Source organism: Pezoporus flaviventris, unplaced genomic scaffold (assembly GCF_033815535.1).
Source record: "Pezoporus flaviventris isolate CSIRO_AGI_PZ_B2104156 unplaced genomic scaffold, CSIRO_AGI_Pfla_v1 ptg000043l, whole genome shotgun sequence".
Classification (NCBI taxonomy): Eukaryota; Metazoa; Chordata; class Aves; order Psittaciformes; family Psittacidae; genus Pezoporus; species Pezoporus flaviventris.
The window spans coordinates 1,928,326-1,948,872 of record NW_026892591.1 but is presented as its reverse complement, the minus strand read 5'-3'; the positions used below and the strand labels follow the sequence as shown (position 1 = coordinate 1,948,872).

At 45.2% G+C, this 20,547-nt stretch overlaps 1 protein-coding gene across 1 annotated transcript; it reads right to left on the bottom strand.

The window, feature by feature from the left end:
• Nucleotides 1-19,815, bottom strand: LMNB2 (lamin B2). Its single transcript, XM_061466847.1, has 12 exons — nucleotides 19,435-19,815; nucleotides 12,052-12,188; nucleotides 9,946-10,102; nucleotides 9,162-9,287; nucleotides 8,196-8,366; nucleotides 7,678-7,803; nucleotides 6,777-6,997; nucleotides 5,724-6,015; nucleotides 5,117-5,224; nucleotides 4,163-4,282; nucleotides 3,774-3,875; nucleotides 1-3,079 (listed from the first exon to the last, which is right to left on the bottom strand). The coding sequence occupies exons 1-12, from the start codon at nucleotides 19,633-19,635 to the stop codon at nucleotides 3,038-3,040; spliced, it is 1,803 nt and encodes a 600-aa protein (XP_061322831.1). The 5' UTR covers nucleotides 19,636-19,815; the 3' UTR covers nucleotides 1-3,037.
• Between the last annotated feature and the right edge of the window lie 732 nt (nucleotides 19,816-20,547).

Below are 20,547 nucleotides of genomic sequence, written 5' to 3'. Positions count from 1 at the left end.
TTTTTCTTGGAACAAGAACATCCATAGGGGTAGTTACACTCAAGTAACTACTCTGGTAAAAGCTTTACTGGTTGATGTCCTTTATCAGCCAAGCCTGAAAATACTTTGCCTCCTGACAAGTCAAATCTTTCTCCTTCAAACTCTGCACCAGGTATCAGACACTGGAGAAGAAACGCTGACTATGCTCCAAGTGTGGTTTACACATAGGACTGAAGAAGTAGGGGAAGGGGGCACTTTCATTACCCTGAAAAAAACAAATTCTTGAAAGACAAAAAAGTAATAAAAAAATAAAAAAACAAACCCACAACAAAGCAATGCTTTTCTGTTTGGTAAAGCCAAAAAAACTCCCAGGATGGAGCACCAGCTCCAAAGGGATAGTGCTGTTATACTGAAGCTCAGCGTCAAAAGCAAGAGGAAAGGATGGCACCCAGAGAAGATGCACATGCAACAAAGGAAGTCCATGGAATACAGTAGTTTTTCTATGTCTTGTAATTTACAGCTTGGATCCATGGATCAGATTTCCAGTAGCCTGCAGGCTGTTCCTGAAGGGCACAGTGCCCATCACAAGGTCTGCAAGCACCAGTCCTTAAGGCTGCAACACGACACATTCCCCATACAGTAGCTGTTAAGAAAACTATGGCTCAGGTAGCAAAGAGGTTTTCCCTCGTTGAAGCTGCCTTTCCCAGCCCATTCTTTACAGGAGAAAAGAACAAAAATCACAGGAAAAAATACAAATGAACTACACGCTCACTGCATTAGTATTTAAAGATCACAGAACAGCTTACAGGACAATCTTAAAGCAGAATAAGCAATCTGAAAACTGGCCAACGTGAAAAAAAAACCAAACACATAAACACAGAACTTTATGGCAAAGAAGAAAAAAAAAAAAAGGCAAAAAGCCCTCAACCATCATTTAAAGTATGTTCTAGAAGCTGTGGGTCAGAAAGGGAAATGCTGTCCAGTGGTTGGAAGGTGCATTGCAAAAATGCTTTTACATTGATTGCATTCATTTGTCTAACACCAAATTTAGAAAAGGTAATTGATCACAGTATGTCTGAGAAACATAATTCCACTAAATACATTTGACAGAGACGTGATTTACTACATATTTAACCTTCTACTCAAGCAGAGTGGGAAAATTACATTAGAAAACCAGCCAAGTACATCAATGGAGTTATCCCATTAGCCCAAACAGCCAAACTTTCATAGTGCTTTTCTGTAATGGATTCTCTGATAACGGTTTACAATGTAATTGTAAATAGCCATTAATTTCTGGACTTCAGTCATCCCACTCAAATAGAGAAAGTAGCATCTTTGATTTATTTTTAAATGGCAAAATAAATCCATAAGCTTACCCCCCCCCCCTTTTGTTCCCACCCTGCTTGCATTACAAAGCCATCAGTCAAAGCCACTAAACTGACTTTCTAGGTTATATCTGTCAGTCACAATAATGTTCAGAGAACATAATGTCCAAAAGCCACCGAAAACATCCAAACCTTGTAGCTTGTTTGATGAATCTAAACTACTTGAAGGACAAGATCAGAGTTCAAGAATGCAGGTAAAAACAGGAATCTATGCTGGCATCAACTGGTATCCAAATTTTGTATCCAAAGCTAATAACTAGTGGAAAAAAAAAAAACCACATTTGCTTGTACAGCAGCAAGTACATTCTTTGGAGCAGTCAAGGCCTTTTCCAAGTGCTTAAAGATGTGCTACTGTAGGAATACTAACCCTGATAGGAGTCAAGAGCTTGCAGAGAAGTGCAGCAGAAGAAACCTTAATTCAAAGGGACACTGTCAGACACAGAATGCACCATCCTGAACCAAAAACCATCTGCTACTCACGGAAAGCATTTATTATAAAAAGCATTATTGTCCCTTCACTTCCTGTTAGACTTGACTTTAAGCATTTGAACACCACAAAGCAATGCTAACATCCTAAGCAGCAGTTTCTCTTAGCTTTTTAAAGAGGTTCTTAAACTATGTCTGTAGTATTCTGCAAATGCTGCTCCTTAAGATATCTGACAATGCCCCTTTGACTGTAAGTATGGACAAGCTGCATCCACCTCCGATTAAAAAAAGAGAACATTTATGCAGGATAACCTTTAAAATCCCTAATATTTATCACTGCCAAAAGTAAAAACATTTTCAACATCTAAAATGCTCATCATTCTGCTTAATGCTGAATATGTCAAAAGTGTTAAATCATGATGCTTCATGGCATAACGACTGCACATCACAACCTGCATCCATGATTTAACAAGGTCTCATTGGTGACAATGTCAAAATCCCCCCAAAATAAAACAGTTAAAACTCTGGGTTTGACACTTCCACACCTTAAGGTGTAGTGTATTCAGTAAGCAGAAGCCTTCATCCTCCATCTCCTGAAATAATTATATGGAGCTAAAGGTGTTGACACTCAGACGTTTCTACCAGTGTCAAACCCTGGGGTAGGACAAGATGTTCTGGTCCCAAGTCTCCAGCACAACTTCCCTTTGGTTCCTTCCCTGGAGGAGCACTTTTACATGAACGTTGGGTCTCATTTTCCTAAGCTGGACACTGCTGAGGATACCAGGCAAGATTCCTCCACGATTTAAGCAATGGTAGTAACATTGTGGGAATCTCTCCTGGGGCCCTACAGGTGAACATGCCTTCCTAAACTTCCTTTTGGAGTTTATCCTGGCTATATCTGCAATTATAGATTTACCATACGCTCCAGGAGTCTCAACCCATTTCTGCTGCAGGTTCGTACATAAGACTTTAAACTCTGGATATGGGAAAAAAGCATTCCACTCTAGTGTTTCAACAAAGAGGGAGGAAAAAAAAAATTACTATTAAAAACTCTGGCAGTTTGGTTCAGGAAAAGGTTTTTTTTTTGTGTTTTCTTTTTATAAAAATGTACCAAGAGTAAACTTCAAAGAAATCAGATGATGCATATAAAAATAGTTTTCAGTGGCTCTGGAGGGAAAAAAATTAGCCAAAATAAAAAGAAAGAAATGGGGAAAAGAAGCAAATAGTAGTTTTATTTGTTTCTTTCTTCACATCACAGCACATCCTCTGGAGGTTGTTCTGGGATCGCCCTAAAATAAGACAGAAAAAGCTGAACTCAATTCTTGCTGGCTTTTCATGTTGTAAGCCTGGACTCTGGTTATACTGAAGTAATAGCACAACTTTAGAGAAAGCACCATGTAAATCACAGCCTACTGCCAGGCTTGAGACACTGCTGGTCTCCTTGTGGTTCACTGGTTAATCTCCATCCTTTCAATACTGATACAGATGACAAATGACAGTCAAGATGGCATTAGCTTTACAGCAAACTCAAAGGATGTTTCTGTTGGAAAGAGCTCTGTGCTGCACAACTGCTCTGTACTCTGCCACTGCTGGTCAGGTATTACACAGGCTTATGAATATTATATTTTATATATAATGAATATATAACTACAGCTTATGAAGATGTAAGGTATTATTAAGAAAATCAAGTTCATTTCAGACATGGCAGATATATACTATGAAAAGTAAATCACTAAGCTGAAGCTTGCAGCAACAGGCACTGTACTCTTGTACTGCTCAAGCAGCAACTCCTGGAGCAGTCACACAGGTTATACTCCCTGTACACTGCAACAATGCCGCAAGGCATTCCAAGTTTGTCCTCTGCAAGCATCCATTGGAAGAATGGACCAGACAGCTCGAGTTTAAGAGACCCTGACTAAATCTTACGCCTGATTAATCAAACAAATGAGGCACAAGTTAAATATCTGGTCTGCATCTTGTTACCTGTTGGTTGAAAAGGTCTTCCTCTCCAAACTCTGCTTCATCCTCTTCCTCTTCGTTCTCTCGCACAACTACTGATTTAGTGACACTTCTCACTGCAACTTCCTACACAAAAAGACAGACAAGGAGACAGCAGTAGTCTATAGCTACCTTAAGCTTTTGCTATCCCATCACAGTACAATACCCCTATTAAATTTTGGAGGTTTTAAAGCAACTTGCCCTAGATCTAACACTAAAAACAATTCCAAAAACCAAGGTTATTTCAGTGTTAGAAACTTATTTTGGATGGGGGGGGACCTTAAAAAATCAGGATTTTGGCATTGCCATCCCCCCAGCAGTGCCCTCCAAATGAAGGGCTCTGGGAACTAACCCAGCCCCCAGCTTCTTCCTACCTCTCCTTCGGAGTTGACAAGGTACGTGCGGATATTCCCTCCGGTGCCCCAGCTGCCTTGATTCTTCCACACGAGAACAGAAGGGGGGCTATGGGATACTCCTGCATCTGCACCCCAAATCTAGTGAGAAAGACATTCTGTAATTACCTGGAGATGCACCTTTTAGTTTTATATATACACAGAACCCCCTAATTCTCCTACTTTTTCTTTGCATGTTGGTTTTGTTCCTGAATTCCACTGGCAGTTTTACACCACTACTTGTAGTAAGTTATTATTCTGTCTACAACAAAGGGTAACAGTGGCCATAACAACAAACAACTCTCTACTATTGCAATTATCAATTCTTAACACACAAATTCATCCTTCCCATCTCAATGAGCCTACTGCATGGAGCCAAGGCAAACTGCAGCTTCTAGTGTAGCAATGCCATCTTTGTATGTATCTGAGTAAGATACATATAGAAATAGCTGGAATTGATTCAAAGAAAGTCATCTTTTTTCCTCTGAAATTGCATCTGTTGCAATAACATGCAACATATTATGCAAGTCAAACACACCATCAGAGAAAAGCGGCTGTTCTACTACAGTTAAGGCTGAGAACACCCAGTTGTAACTAAAGTTCACAAGACTGAAGGAAAGCTCTGAAACATTCTATTTCATCAAGAGGTTGAGCAGGGTTCCTGTTCCAAACCTGGGCAAAGGTGTCTGAAAACCAACACCCACCTACCCCCCCCCAAACCCACCTTTTTCTTCAACTGTATCTTGTCCCCAAAGTGGTTTCATGCTTCACATAGAAATTTCTATTCTGCATTTTTGTAACTGAAACCCTGCTCCTCTAAGACGAGATCCATGAAACCCCAAGTTTCACATCAAATCAGGCTGTACCAAGCGTTTTACAACTGCCACAGTATCGCTAAAAGGAGTACGTGGTTGACACACTGTAAGCAGAACTTACTGTTACAGTCTGCCCAGCTCTGAGGATATACTTAGGAGTAAACTTGTAGGCAATTTCTTCTCCATCTCCAATTTGTCTTTTCAGTCGCCAGTTACCCAAAGACTGATCCTAATGGAGAGAGTCATCAGGTTATTTAGGGTGAGCAAAACCAAGCAAAGAGGCACCACAGCTTTCTCTAGGTCTCTCTATTAAAATGATGTGGATATAAATTTACATGGTTGGTAAACATCTGCATTCTAACTTCAAAGTATTTTTCTATACCCACTCATAGTCTCAAGTGTAAATTCCATCAGGTCATTCAGCAAAATTGAAAAAGACATTTCAGACAAAACCATTCTGCCAGAGCCAGCAAGGCTATTCACATGAGCAAGGTACCAGCACAGGGACATTGGGACATGAACTATGCTCTCTTCTTGCCGCAAACACCACATATACTAGTACATTGTAAGGTTCAACTTGGATTCCTGCCCCTGTTAATGACCACAGGATTCTGCACCTTGGGACACTGCTCCTGCTCTCCAGGTGACTCCACCTACTTGTGCTACAAAAGGCTGTGCCCTTTCAATTCAGCTCCTCCTTGCTCTCCAGGAGTTTTGCTGACACTCACCTTGTCCGAGTTGTTCTTCAGTTGAACATATTTGCCCTCCAGGTCTATCTCTTCTATGCTGATACTTCCTGTAGCTGAAGCTTGCTGGGACATTTGGAAGCTACTGCTGCTGCTACTGCCACTGATACTTCCAGTGCCAATCCCACTGGTTCCACTGCCTGAAAGCTCCTCTGCCTCAAGCCGTTTTCTCTTGCCTCGGGAAGAGCGAACAAGTGAAGTGCTGCTACTGCTGCTGCTGGAGGTAGCCCGAGAGACTGTCACACGGGAGGAGGGACTTGGAGACAGCTTCAACCTTAACACAAGGAAGCAAGAATTTTAATTAACTCAGCCAGGGGACTGCACACCAAGCAGGAATGCCACAATATACTCAGGAACCAGGCTGTAATATGCAAAGCATAAAGGAGCCTCACTGTGTGTGTCAGGAGGGCTGAATATAAGGAGCAGGGTAAGGGCAGGATGTGGTAATCCATCCCTGAGAAATTGCCTGGTAGCATGATAATGTGACGTGGAAAGCAGTGCTAATGAGAGCAGGACAGACTGCTTAACCCTTCCCTCCAGTATATTCACTACAAAACACAATGTTCTTGGGTCACATGATTTTAAAACTTAGAAGTATAAGCACTTGAATAAAGAGAAGATGAATGTCTGCTCTGCTTTTGAGAGAGCTGGCCTGGTTCAGCCTGGAGAAGAGAAGGCTCCTAAAGGGGAGACCTTAGAGCAGCTCCAGTGCCTAAAGGGGCTGCAAGAAACCTGGAGGGGGGCTTTGGACAAGGGCCTACAGGAACAGGACAAGGAGGAATGGCTTTAACCTAACATCCAACCTAAACCATTCTGTGCTTCTGTGAATGTCAAGCATGGAATGATATATTGCACTGTACTCTGAGACCATTATAAAAACCAAAATACAGTGTTCAGAGAACACCTACATGTGTTTTATGTAAGTCTTCCATACAACACATTGTAGTGTGAAGCCAGTATGACTTTAGCGAAACCGAAAACATAAGAAGTGCAAGTAACTCCTGTGAGTCCTAAGAACATGGAATCTGTACATACCTTTCCTCTTCTCCTTCCAGGAGCTTGCGGTAAGCACTGATCTCCATGTCCAGTGCTAATTTAACATCAAGCAGCTCCTGGTACTCTGTGAGCTGCTGCTGCATCTGGTCCCTCATGTCTGTCATTTCCCTCTCCTTTGCATCTAGCATCTTCCTAAACTTCTCCCGCTCACCAGCCATCATTTCCTCCAGCTCACGAATACGATCTTCTGCTGCACTGGCCTGGGAAGACAGCAAAGGAAAACCCACTTGGTATCTGTGTGGGCACAGGGAACATGGTAAAAATTCAACTCCCTCCCAAAGGAACATAAAATGAGACCCCACTTGCAGCACTGTGTGCAGTTCTGGTGCCCTCAAGGTAAGGACATGGAGCTGTTGGAGCAAGTCCAGAGGCCACAAGGATGATTAGGGGGCTGGAGCACCTCCCGTATGAATATAGGCTAAGAAAGCTGGAGCTGCTCAGCCTGGAGAAGAGAAGCTGCACGGAGAGGTCAGAGCAGCTTCCAGTGTCTGAAGGGGGGTACAAGGATGCTGGAGAGGGGCCCTTCATCAGGGACTGTAGCAACAGGAAAAGGGGCAATGGGTTTCAACTGAAACAGGGGAAGTTCAGGTTGGATATAAGGAAGAAGTTCTTCTCTGTGACGGTGGTGAGACACTGGCACAGGGTGCCCAAAGAAGTGATAAATGCTCCATCCCTGGCAGTGTTCAAGGCCAGGTTGGACAGAGCCTTGGGCAATCTGGTCTAGTGTGAGGCAGGGGGTTGGAAGTGGATGATCTTAAGGTCCTTTCCAACACAAATCATTTTTCTCCATAAAATTCAGGAAGTATTAAGGGATGGAAGTTCATATATCCAAACAACACTGTGCTCTGTAATAGAGGAGAAAGCAATTTCAGACCCTTACCTGTTTCTGAAGGCCAGAAAGCTGGTAGCTGAGAGTTTCTATTCTCATGCGAGCCTCCTTCAACTCCTCTCGAGCTGCACCAGCAGCTTTGTCATTTTGGTCAGAGGACAGTTTGGCATTCTCCAGCTGGAAGGCAAGGTTTAGACAAGTCACTTGCACTGATTTAGATAACCTGCAAATATCCTTTTGGAGGAAGAACTGGACTACTGACATCAAAAGCCCTTAGAGCAGGAAACATTGTCACATTGGTCATTGCATGACATCGACTATTCCTACTGAGTCCTCTGCAGTGACCATGCTTTGTCTCACAACGAGGCCTTTCTTGGCTAAAGCTACTCCTGGCTATTTACCCCCCTTGAAAATGCATCTGCGCACAAGCACCAGAGGAGGCATTAGAACAATGGGACAAAACTTCTTCCAATTATAATTACTTGTCTCCTTAAAGACAGTAGGGCTGATAGAAACCATTTTATCTCAGCAAGTGGACATCCTGTCAGACTGCAGGTAGCAGGAGTTACCTTGGCCTGATAGGTCTGCTCAAGCTCCATTTTGTACAGTTTGACTTGTTCATCATGTTGATTTCGCAGATCCTCCAGGGCCTGAGTCATTTTGGATTCATACTCCTGTTGGCGACTCGTGTCCACCTCAACTAAGCGATGTTCATGACGTTTTCTTGTCTCTCTTATTTCCTACACACACAAGGGGGACAAATTACCACATGAGGGTAAACCAGTACAAGCAATTCCATTCAGACAACAATTAACTATTTCACTCCTAATTAGTACATAGGAACTACAGTACTAAAAGCATTTAAGCCTAAGCATTGCTCCACGTACTAACAGATGCAAATTACAGTTCTCATTTAGCAGGATCTAATTCTTAAGGGATCTACAGAAGTTAAAACAGGGGGAAGATGGGGAGAAGAGAACATGATTTTTTACATAGCAAAGAGATCCCATCTGCTGCATTACAAACCCTTTCCTTCTCTATATACATCCCTACAGTACAATAGCAGTCTACAAGGAGTCAGATAAAAGTTAACCCCTTTTGTGACCATTACACATATTGAGTGTGAATATAGCAAAACATCTGCATTTTATTACAGAGAAAAATCTGCATCTTCAAGTTTCACTTTTAAGCACATGCAGATCTCCTGTCTCATTCTATATACTGGATGACCTCTACTCATTAGAGCTGGTGCAAGTAAGGAGGTCCAGAGAGAGGGAACAAGACATTCCCTTTCCCACAGTAGTCAGCTGCTATGTAAGCTCACATGCCCATAGACAATACCCCTGTCACTCAACTCCGCCACTGATTTACTGTCTAACTCTGGCAAAACCTTTGACTATTTTATTACTCCATCTATTCCTAGCAAGGGTAATACTGATTTTCCCTACCTGGACTAGTTGGTAACTGCTTACAGTCAGTTTGAGTAAAAGCTGCCTAAACTTCAGACTATGATAACTTTATTAGGTTGACAATACCTCCTCAAACACATTCTTCCTGAAATCCAGATCCTCTTGCAAGCTCTGGCACCGATTCTCCAGGTCCACACGCATAAGGGTCTCCTTCTCCAACTGCTTCTTAGCCACAGCGTGACCATCTTCAGCCTAGGCAACAGTTTTAAAGGTAAGGATCTAATTTTGTCTGGACCCCTGTTCTTGATCCATAATTCCCTTATGGTCTTCATCTGCCATCTCTAGACCAATTATTCACACATCTAATGACAAGCCATTTAAAGGAAACAAAAAGCCCAACGACAAAACCTCAAACAAAACAAAACCCACCACAACAAAAGAAAGTGTGTGCAGGCTTATGAATATTTAAGCAAGCTTTTGTGTTTGTAGACTGGTTATTTAAAACATAGGATTATTTCAATACAGGATGGTAATGGAGCTGAGGAATATTAATTCCTCAAGCACAATACATTCTGCATGTTCTTCTTGCTAGCATTGCTCTACTGGGTACTCTAACCTAAGTCTGAATTATGCAGGACATTACTAAGGACAACATTTAGTATCTGATACCTCATGACTATACAAACACCTACCAGAAAGTTTTAAATAAAAGCTTTTGACTAGTAACATTTCTAAACCATGATGTTGCTGTGGTTATTTTAGACATTTCTTACTATTTAGTTTTATATTCAAGAGGAGCAAGCAAAGGTTCACCAGTAAGAGAGACGGATCTATTATGTTCAGATTATAAATTAACTGCAAAGAACACCACGTGTGACAATACTGAGTCTAGAAGCAGTCACAGCCATACCTTAGCAAGCTGGGCTCTCAAATCAGCCACCTCTGCCTCCAGACTGCGTTTCTCATTCAGGACAGTGTTGAGTTCTGCTTCACTTCTATGGAACAGCACTTCAAGATCCTTAATGCGACCCTGAGCCACAGACAAATCTGCATCTTTCTTCTTGTAGCTAAAAACGAAAGTTCATTACATTTATTAAGTGGGTGCACACGTCTGGCGCATGTCCTGGTTAATACTACAGGTATTTGGTTATGATACACATTTGATTAGGATAAGTATACCACTACATGGCTGCTACAGTAACCTGCAAATGCAGCTAATGAAAGCAATAGTAAATGCCTCTTAAAACTCACAGCTAGTACCAGTGTGTTGTAATTGCATTGCCTAGTAAAGAATGTCATGGGCAGGCAAGAATAAAACAAGAAGGCAACTCTGCCAGCTAAAAGATGACAATAAAGCAGCTTCACACACAAGGTGTGGAGTATTTTGCCATCTCAGTGCTTCACAGCACATTTAATTGCTGACATCTATCATTTTGGACTACAGCCCAAGAAGCAGAGCACATGCATCTCCTTAGAGGCACATGAGCATTCCCAGTGTTTTGTACTTGATGTGGCCAAGTCCATTCCTCAAGATGTATTCCCACCTGAAGTAGTAAAGTAATTCACTGTGGAAATGTGGTCATAGGAATAAACCAGTATTTCTCAGCAGTATTCATTACGAGCAAAGCAGTTCTGGTCACTTTGAATATGATTATTTGAGCTGTTAGGTCCAACTCACAGACACTATCAAGGTCATCTTCCTCCTGCCCACCAATTACTTGTCTGCCTTTTCCTCTAACATACTGACTTTCTGCAGCTTCTCTGAGTGTATGTCATTATGTTATTAAAAACATAGGGTTTTCTGTGAAGCACTATGTCCTTGCTGCAGTTTAAGCTCACTTTAATCTCACACCAAGAACACAGGGAATGGCTTCTTGCCTTTTCCTCTTAAACCATCTTAAAATTCATCTTCCTTGGTGCAATCTCTGAATTTGTTTTTCATTTCCCTATAACCAATTCTTTTAATCATTAGTCCAATCTGTTTGTGTGAATTCTGTTCTGCAACATATGTGCAGTGTCTTCAAGCTCAGCAGCTTGCAGGAAATATATAGACAAAACACAACTTCTACTTAAAAACAGCTATTCAGCAGCAATCGGAAAGGCTTTAAAACAGACTCCCCAGACACAGGACCCTGCATCACATGCGTTATGCAGTAAAACAACTCACTGTAAATGCGTTGCAGACAATCAGATCTGGAATCATAGTATATAATCATAGACCAGTCTATGATTATATGATTCCTTTTATAACTACTTAGATGCAAATGAAGGGAGATGGGTGACTTACAGTAGGACTACTGGATTAAAACCGATTTTATATCCATATATTAATTTTAAAAATGAAGTTTCAACTGCTGACCAGGATTTGGTTATGAAAACTCCCTGGTGGGAATGGAAATGATGGATTGCAGTTGGCTTCAGAGCCAGTTTATCAGGCCAATTCTCTGTGATTCAGACTGAACAGCAGGTTTTTAAAGTACAGTTGATACAAGATCTTCTTGCAGCACACTTGCGTTTTAGCTTCATGTGTTTTTAAGGCAACACTGCTTCCGTATTCCCGAATTCCTTAAGGCCACCCTTTTCCTTCATTTCTGCTATGAGTCAGAGCACTGAAGCAGATTATGAAACTGATAACCTTTAAAAGTGAACCTTCCTTGGATGGGTCAGTTTTAACTTAGTTTCTCAACCTGGTTTACAAAGCAGCTTCCATTGTGCGTGGTCACATAACCAGAGACACAGGAGGACAGAAACAGGCACAACTAAACTTTTCTGCCTCTAGTTGTCTGAACTGCCCAACTCAGAGTATACTGGTTTTGTTTCTACAAATACATTTGTGAACATACTGGTCAGATGATCTGCCCTGATGAGCTGTACCAACAAGCCTCTATCTTCTCACTGATCTGCAATGCATCCAAAAGGCATTAGGAAGACCCAATAGTATCACTCCTACTGCAAAAACTGCCCGTTCCAATGCAAAAAATCATCATCATCTTGCATCATGGAAGATTTTCCTTACTTTTTATTGAACTCCTCAAGTTCTGCTCTCAGTTTTCCTATTTCAATCTGTAGTCTGGCCCTCTCTTTGGCAGTTTCATCCAGAACTCTTCGAGCATCAGCCAGTTCAGATTCATAGAGACTCTTGATTCCACTCACCTAAGGGGAAGAAAGTATTCAGATATGAGAACAACTCAAAGATTAACAGTCCAAGAAGGGACCTTAAAGCAGTTCCAACCCCCTGCCACAGGCAGGGACCCCTTCCACTGGAGCAGCTTGCTCCAAGCCCCTGTGTCCAACCTGGCCTTGAACACTGCCACGGATGGGGCAGCCACAGCTTCTCTGGGCACCCTGTGCCAGTGTCTCACCACCCTCACAGGGAAGAGCTTCTGCCTCAGAGCTCATCTCAGTCTCCCCTCGGGCAGGTTAAAGCCATTCCCCTTGGCCTGTCCCTACAGGCCCTTGTCCCAAGCCCCTCTCCAGGTTTCCTGCAGCCCCTTCAGGCACTGGAGCTGCTCTGAGGTCTCCCCTTCAGGAGCCTTCTCTTCTCCAGGCTGACCCATCCCAGCTCTCTCAGCCTGGCTCCAGAGCAGAGCTGCTCCAACCCTTGCAGCATCTCCCTGGCCTCTGGACTCGCTCCAACAGCTCCATGCCCCCCCTTGTGGTGTTGCCCCAGAGCTGGATGAGGACTGCAAGGGGGGGTCTGCCCAGAGCACAGCAGAGGGGGAGAATCCCCTGCCTTGACCTGCTGCTCATGCTCTGGGGGTGCAGCCAAACACACGGGGGTGTCTGGGCTGCTCCATGCTATTGATTCTATGAAAGGACACCAGGACAACTATCACTAACGTTAAATTCAGAAAACAGAGCAATCAGGGAGCGAGAAGAGCCAAAAGCTGAATGCACCATCTTTAGGAAGAGCAATTTTATTACAAAGCATAAAACACAGGAACAACAAAGCAAACTGTGCTATTCCTTGGAGTGCCTATTCCAACATCACAGTGGCTCCAATGCCAGACTCAACCATCTGGTCTTCAAAAAGACTGATGAAAAGCAGTCGGGATATAATGAAAGCTCCTGATATAGACTATAGTCTCTAAAGCTTCTGAAATTAACTAAAATACAACAGTGTAAGGGCTGATAAGCCTTGGTTTATGAGCAAACCACACACCAGATCTGATTTGGCTGTCTACCCATGCAAACTTACTACCTTCTTTTTAAAGAATTAATTCTTTCAATCTTTATTCTACTTAAGCTTGGGGGTTTTTTTACTCCATAGCTGATAGTCAGAGGTTGTCAATGGCACAAGCCAACTCTACTCCATATTACCAGTTACAAGATAAAGAAATTCCTACAAAGAGGTGTACCATGACTATGCTGAACTCTTTCATACAGCGCCAAAACAATGGTATTCTGAACAGAGAATAAACATTTCATGCAACTCCTGTGTAGAGAGAATGTCATTAGCTGGAGCTGAAAATTGCCTGACAAAAGCTGTTTCAGAACCTGTTGGTAGAAAGAGAACCAGGGACTGTGCTTCTTAATTAGAAAGAACTGATTCATTCATGGCATAACCAGTGTGGTAGCTTGGTATGGATTTCATTCATGTTAACCACATCTCTGCTCTTATTCCAGTAACAAACATTAGAAGGAAACACAAAGCTCCAATTCCAAAGTCAAAGTGTTAGTCAAAAAGCCACTTTCACTGGCATTTTAAGGTAAAGCATTGAACAGCCAGAAATAACTGAGAGGTAAGGACACAGTGCAACTTCCAGCAGAGGCAGCAGACAGCAATGAGCAGGAACACCTTCAATCACTGAAAAGAGGAAAAAAAGCAAGAAAAACCCGCTAAAACCTTGCCAGAACTCTGACAATAGGATGCAAAGAGAATATGGATTTATGATAACACCAAGGAAAGTTCTAGATTATCAAATTGAACAGGAGAACACTTCAAGATGGGTTTATTCCTTGTGCCAGGCTTTCACTCAGGTGGCAGGGGTCTGGAATTCCTGAAGACTGGTCTGATAAGAAGACAATGAGTACATGAGCCTTCCTTATGTCCGAGTTTAGTCTGGACCTCCTTGCTCATCCATATGGCCTCCTGCCACCTTTGCTCCACTTCCTGATTGTTGGGATGGACCACTCTTGAGCCTGGAGGAGGTCATCCTTGAATATCAACCCAGCTTTGACGGACCCCCTTTGCTCTCTAGGGCATGGGATTCTACCAAGCAGAGGCCTGAAGTGGCTGAAGCCTACTCTCCTTGTATCCAGAGCTGTGGTCCTGCTTTTTGTGCTGCTTCATCCTCTACAGATCCCAAACTTGACCACATCATGGTCACTGCCCTTCCTCATTTATTAAATATTAGGTAGCACAAAATACCTAGCAGAGCACAAAAACTAGGGCATGTGAGGCTTCTCCCAGCTGACTTGAGGCGGCCTCATTTACCTCTTCTTGATCAGGTCAGTAGCAGACGCAGTTCACAACATCACCCCGTCTTGGTCAGAATTAGTAGGCAGACCAACAGGTTCCCAGCTAGCTCTTAACCTGTCTTCAGGCAGAGCTCTCAGCATTCCCACTGTTCTCCCTCCCCACCTTCCTGAAAAGCCTGTATCCATCCATCCCAGCACTCTAGTTGTGTGAGCTATCCCTGATCCCAATGAGACCACAGAGGTGTAACTGCCCACAGACTGCTTGCTCCTTGTCTGCTCCCCACGCTACACACACTGGTTTTTCAGAGAAGCACCCAAGTGATGACTCCCCACGCAGGGCAGTAGAGCTTTCCCCACAAGACTGTCCCATAGGCACTTCCTTCTTCATGCGCCCATGCTTGGGGTGTTCCCATTCCATCCTTTTTCTGTTGCTTTCTCCTCTGCTTGCACAACCCCAGGCCTTTTTTGCTTGCTTTCCCCATCCACCACTTCCTCACCTGAGAGGAATCTCTCCCTACCCCATCATTCCCATATAAAGTTCTTCTTAGCAGGCTGACCAGCCTTGCTGGCAAGGAAAAGTTTGCCTACTTAGTCAGGTGGATCCCCTCTCTTTGAAGCAGTCATCAATCCTGAAAGACAGTTCTGTGGCGGTAAAAACCAAACTCCTGTTGTCACCAGCAGTGGCACAACCCAGTGTCACTCTGCAGGATCTGCTCAGCCATCACAGAATCACAGCCTGGCTTGGGTTGGAAGGCACCTTAGAGCCCATACACTTCCAACCCCCTGACACAGGCAAGGACACCTGCCACTAGAGCAGCTTGCTCCAAGCCCTGTCCTTCTCTTCCTGCAACTCCTCCTGTACAGAGGCCAAGTTGAGCATCCTACAAGTTGCACTCTGAAGGTGCTCCCATGTTTTTTCCCCTCTTTTGCCAAGGAAAGAACCTCTAAGTCTGTAATTGGGCCACACACAAAACAAGAAACTAGAGCATATAGAGAACAAGGAACTAGAGATGCTTCCACAGACCAGTCTGAAAGGCTGATGCTCCTCAACCGATCAACCTGTGCTGGGAGCACTCTGAGCTCCCTGTGCAGCAGTTCAAGGATAGACACAAGAACACAGACTCTCCCATGGCAGTATCTTGAGAGAAGCTGCAAGGCTTCTCAATGAAAACACAGGAAACACGCCAAGAAGGCAATGAATGTGCTAGGCAAGAAGCCCCATCCAACTCCAAGTGAGTCCAGAGAAATTTAGTAATAAAACATTAATCTCACTAACATGCATTTACATGCTAAACATAAGTGTATTCCCACCATGTGTGGCTCAATATGTTCTTACTCACCCGATTCTGGACTGACAAAGGGCTGCCAGTCAGCTACAGCTCAGACTCACCCGGAATATGAGTCAAGTTCTCAAGAACAATGATGATGTGTGTTGTGGACCACCACCATCACCTCCCAGATGATGTCTGCAGTGCCCTAAGACCATTTAACCCCACATCTTGGAGGCTACAGCTCCTGAATGCGCATCCACGGCAGCATCTGAACATGTATTTTGCAGGTGGCAACACCACACCTACTACATCTCTGCTCCTCCTTTCTGTGGGTGAGAACAGTGGGGTATCTCTCCCATGCCCATCATGGAGGGCTGCAATCGTAAGCATTGCAGGGGAGGAGAAGGACTTGGTAGAAAGGGAACTGAGGAGAGCTCTAGGAGCTTTTTCCTCTCAGCCCTTCCAGCATTTCCTCCTCCCAGCCTCACAAATGAGGTCATTGTAACAGTAACCCCAGCACAGTGAGAAGTGCATCAGTCATATACTAGGCAAGGTAGAAAAGCAAGGGGATGAGCTAAAGTTCTCTTGACATAGACTAAGCTAAGGGGATTCATGCAAGAGAGCAAACAAGAAATCAGCATAACCACAGGTTCGTCCAGACACACAAAGTACTCTTTGCATTTGTCTGAGAACCTACTGTTATATATTTGTAGCTCTCTAGAGGCCTACTGCACACAAGTAGAGATAGAACAGCATTGGACAGTTAGGAAAAGCAGGAAAAGGGGCTATAATTAGTAGAGGACTAAAGATGAATCAACTTCTGTAAAGTTTCTTTTCTTTGCTGTTAAGAGGTGGCAGCTTTGTGTTCCTCAAGAAGAGCCATGAGGCAGCTGTGGTCTGTAGGACTAAGGAGATTGCCCAACAGAGGGGAAAGTGGCTGCTTCCTTTTACCTTCTGCAGACTGGTGACTAAAACAAGGAGGAAAAAGAACATTCCAAGCAGCTGATGATTAAAGAGCCTGGCACAACACTGACTATGGTCCTTGCCCAAACAGCACCAAGCAGGACTTCACTCATCTCAAAGACATTCCCCTAAACCAGAGCTTTGAGAACAAGCTCAGAAATGCCACCCCTTTGTTCCCATGCATGCAGGGGTGGGGACGAGCATGTCAGAAATGATCCCATCCCAGCCCCTTTCTCAGACATGGTTACTGTGGGATACTGGAGTTACAAGCAATGGACAAACATCTTATGATACCATGCTCTTGTCTACCGTTGGTCATAGCAATCCTCAGCCTCCCGTTTGCTTTGGACTATAGATCCACCACCTGCACTCAAGGCAGAAGGCTCAGGTGTCAACATAGAGCCCACTGGTGAGCAGTCACTCCTGTTTGCCACCCCGCAACATGCATCATTCCATCTACCAGAGTAGCAGATGATGGTCCCTGCCACTACTAGAGCAAAGCTGAAAGTATAACAATATTTAAACAACTAAAACAGATAAAATAGAAAAAAATCAGAACAAAATTTACACACAGCTGAGGACAAGGGGGAATTTAATGAAAATACTCTATTTCAAATATGTTGAATAATATAAAGGTGTATATATATATAATGATGCAGCTAGAACAGTGCCACCACCACAGGACTACACTTAACTGTGCTTCTACACAGAGTTGCTTTGGGATGTGTTTATTTTTATGTTCTTTTTTGTTTCGTTGGGGGGTGGTTTTGATTAATATCTTACTTCATGCTAAGCCTAATCACTTTATACACGTGATTTCCAATAAACTGTACCAAGTATACCAAGAAAACTGAACTGTCAGCAGAAAATCCAGTTTACTAGATAGGTCCTGAAAGTGAAAGGAAAGGATTCCTCTACTCCAGTAAACCCCAAATCTGACAGTTTTACTGCTCTCACAGTCATAAACCACCATCCACCAGCCTGCACAGGGAAAAAGGAAAACCAAAGGGCAAAGCAAGCAAAGGATTGCTATCAAAATCATCAAGTTTAATTTCTGATTACTACATCCAGAATTGTTAACACAGAGAACTGCCATTAGGAGTTGGTTTATGCCTGTATTAAAAGTCAAATGAGATTGTATCTATGTTGTCTGCTTGTCCTGTTGTTACTCATTACATGTGTGCTGTCAATGCCTCCTGCATTTAAAATGCAGTAAAACTCATTCCCGCCTCCAGCAATCTATGACTTAAAAGCTCCCTGAATCAGAGGTGGTTATTTTGTTTATAGCACGATTTCACATAGGATAAGTGATGCAGCCATGCTTTATGGTTAGCAATATCTAGTTATCTCGAAAACATGGGAGTTATAATCTATCATTAAGTGGTACCAAGGGACTTCAAAGGAACTTCAGTCCTAGGTGCACAGACTGCAGGTAGGGCAACTATTCCCACAACAAGACACTATCATATCCAATCTGCTTAAACAAAATGAATTCAAAGCCTCCTCCCAGCCCAAGCAGCATCAAATCAGACCCTTAAAGGGGGGAGGAAAAAGAAAAAGGGAGGAAAAAATAAAAGCCTACACAGTGGCACAGCACAAGCTGCAGTAAAGGCTGCTATCTACAGGCTTCCCACTGAAGTTTAACTTCATCTCAGAGGTGGGCCACCTCACCTTGCAGATTACCTCCACCACATGATGTAGAGGGGGTTTGGACTGGTACAGGATGGGTGGGAGTGCCCCCAGCTGTGTCACTGACCACATCCTTCCTCTATACGGGAAGGAGAGTCCTGGGGGAAAGCCGATACAACAGAAGAGGGAAAAGCAAAATATGGCTTAGGGAAAAGGATGTGCCGAGTTTTGCCTCCAAGATCACGGGAGTAGCTCATAGAACCACAGAACGGCTTGGGTTGGAAGGGACCTCAAAGCTCATTCGGTTCCAGCCCTCTGCCACAGGCAGGGACACCGTCCACTCGATGATTCACACACCAAGGATTTCATTCCCACATTTCCTCTGCTGAGAAGCAAGTTTTTCATCGCATCCCATACGAGACGCGGCCATCAGCACACGGACCCTAAAGGGAAAGTTAACGCTCCGCTTGCTATACAACTCGCACAGAACACGCGTGCTCGGCACGGGGTACCGCACACCCAGCAGCCCGCATGGGGAACACACTACAAACTACAGCAAAGAACCACCCCGCGGCCGCTGAGACCCGCACGCAGCCCCGGCGGACCGCGAGAACCGTGCTCGGTGCAGCGGGCCCTCCCTGGCCCAAACGCGACGAGCACCGCGCTGCTTCGACCACCGCCGGTCGCCGGCCCGCTCCCGACACCGGGCCCCTTCCAGGTGCCGGCCCTAAGCCGCCTCCAAGGTGTCACTGCGCGGCCGCCGAGCCCCTGACAGCCCCCGAGGGGCCGCACAGGCAGGAGCCGGATCTCCACACGCACTCCCGCCGCCCTCCGCGCTCTCCGCTCGGCCCGGCCCGGCCCCCGCAGCTTTCGCCCTCGGCGCCGAGCCCATGGGCTGGGGTCGGCCGGAACCCGCTTCCCGCCGGGGCGAGGCGGGACGCGAATGGCGCCGCCAAGCCCGCGGCCACACGGAGCCGCCACAGCGCGCCCCGAGCCGGGCGGGCGGGAAGGGCTCGGCCGAGCCGCTGGGCCGCGGACCCCCGTTGCGGGACGGAGCGGGGAAAACGGCTCCAACGGGCCGCTGGTGGCCGGAGCCGCGGGCCCGCAGGCCGTACCTCCCGTGTGGTGACCTCCTCCTTCTCCGAGATCTTCACCAGCAGCCGGTCGTTCTCCAGCTCCAGCGCCCGCACCCGGTCGATGTAAACGGCCAGGCGGTCATTCAGCTGCCGCAGCTCCTCCTTCTCCTGCAGGCGGGAGATGCGGGTCGGTGACAGCGGGGTCCCGCCGGGGGTGCCGCGGCTCGGGGTGCCTGACATGGCGCTCAGCTCGCGGGAGGGCGGGCAGCGCGCTCATTCAATCCAGCCGCACCGGGGGAGGAGGAGGCAGCGGCAAGATGGCGGACATCGCCTCCCCCCGCCGCGCGGCGGCATGGGAGATGAAGTACTGGGGCCAAGATGGCCGCGCCCCAGGGAGCGCCGGGAGGAGTAGGCTCGGCCGCCGTCCATTTTGTGAGCGGCCGGGGCTGTTCTTTAAGGCAAATACTGCTTTAGGCTGTTGTGAGTGCAGGGAGAGAGGGGACGGTCTCCATGGGAAGCTCTGTTTGGTAATAAAACCAGGAGGGACCAGAGCTGATAAAGAACTCCTCAGGGGCTCCTGGTCCTGCTCTCAGTCGGAGCAGCGCTTAGTCCATGGCGGGTGATGGCACTGGGATCAGGGTAGTATTTAACCGACATAACAAATCTTCGTGTTAGTTATCTGACATACAGTGCTGCTTTGAGCTGGTTCTGATTGCTGTGAGCCCAGATCCCCCGGGGAGTTTTCCATTCCTTAAGAATTGGGCTATTCTTTTTCCCAAACCATATTTTTTACCAAATACACCCCCCCCCCCCCCCCCCGCCAGTTCTTGAGCGTTAACGTAAATGGGATTACAATTCCCGTGAACTCATTCCGCGTGTCCCAGAATTCTGGAGGCTGAAAAGCTCTTCTGGCTGTTGTGCATTTGGGCTACAGGGGAAGGCTGAGAAAAGGGAGATTTTTCTGCCTGAGAAGAAGAAAAACCAGATTCAGAGTCCGTTGTTCATATCCATGGACAGCAAGGAAGAAAAGCAGCATGAGCATAATGCAGAGACTGAGAAATAGGAAAGCAAGCAGGGAAATACTGCACACAGTACATGGAAAGAAAGCTAGGGAGCCAGGCTGACCCAATAGGTGCGAATGGGTTTATCCTC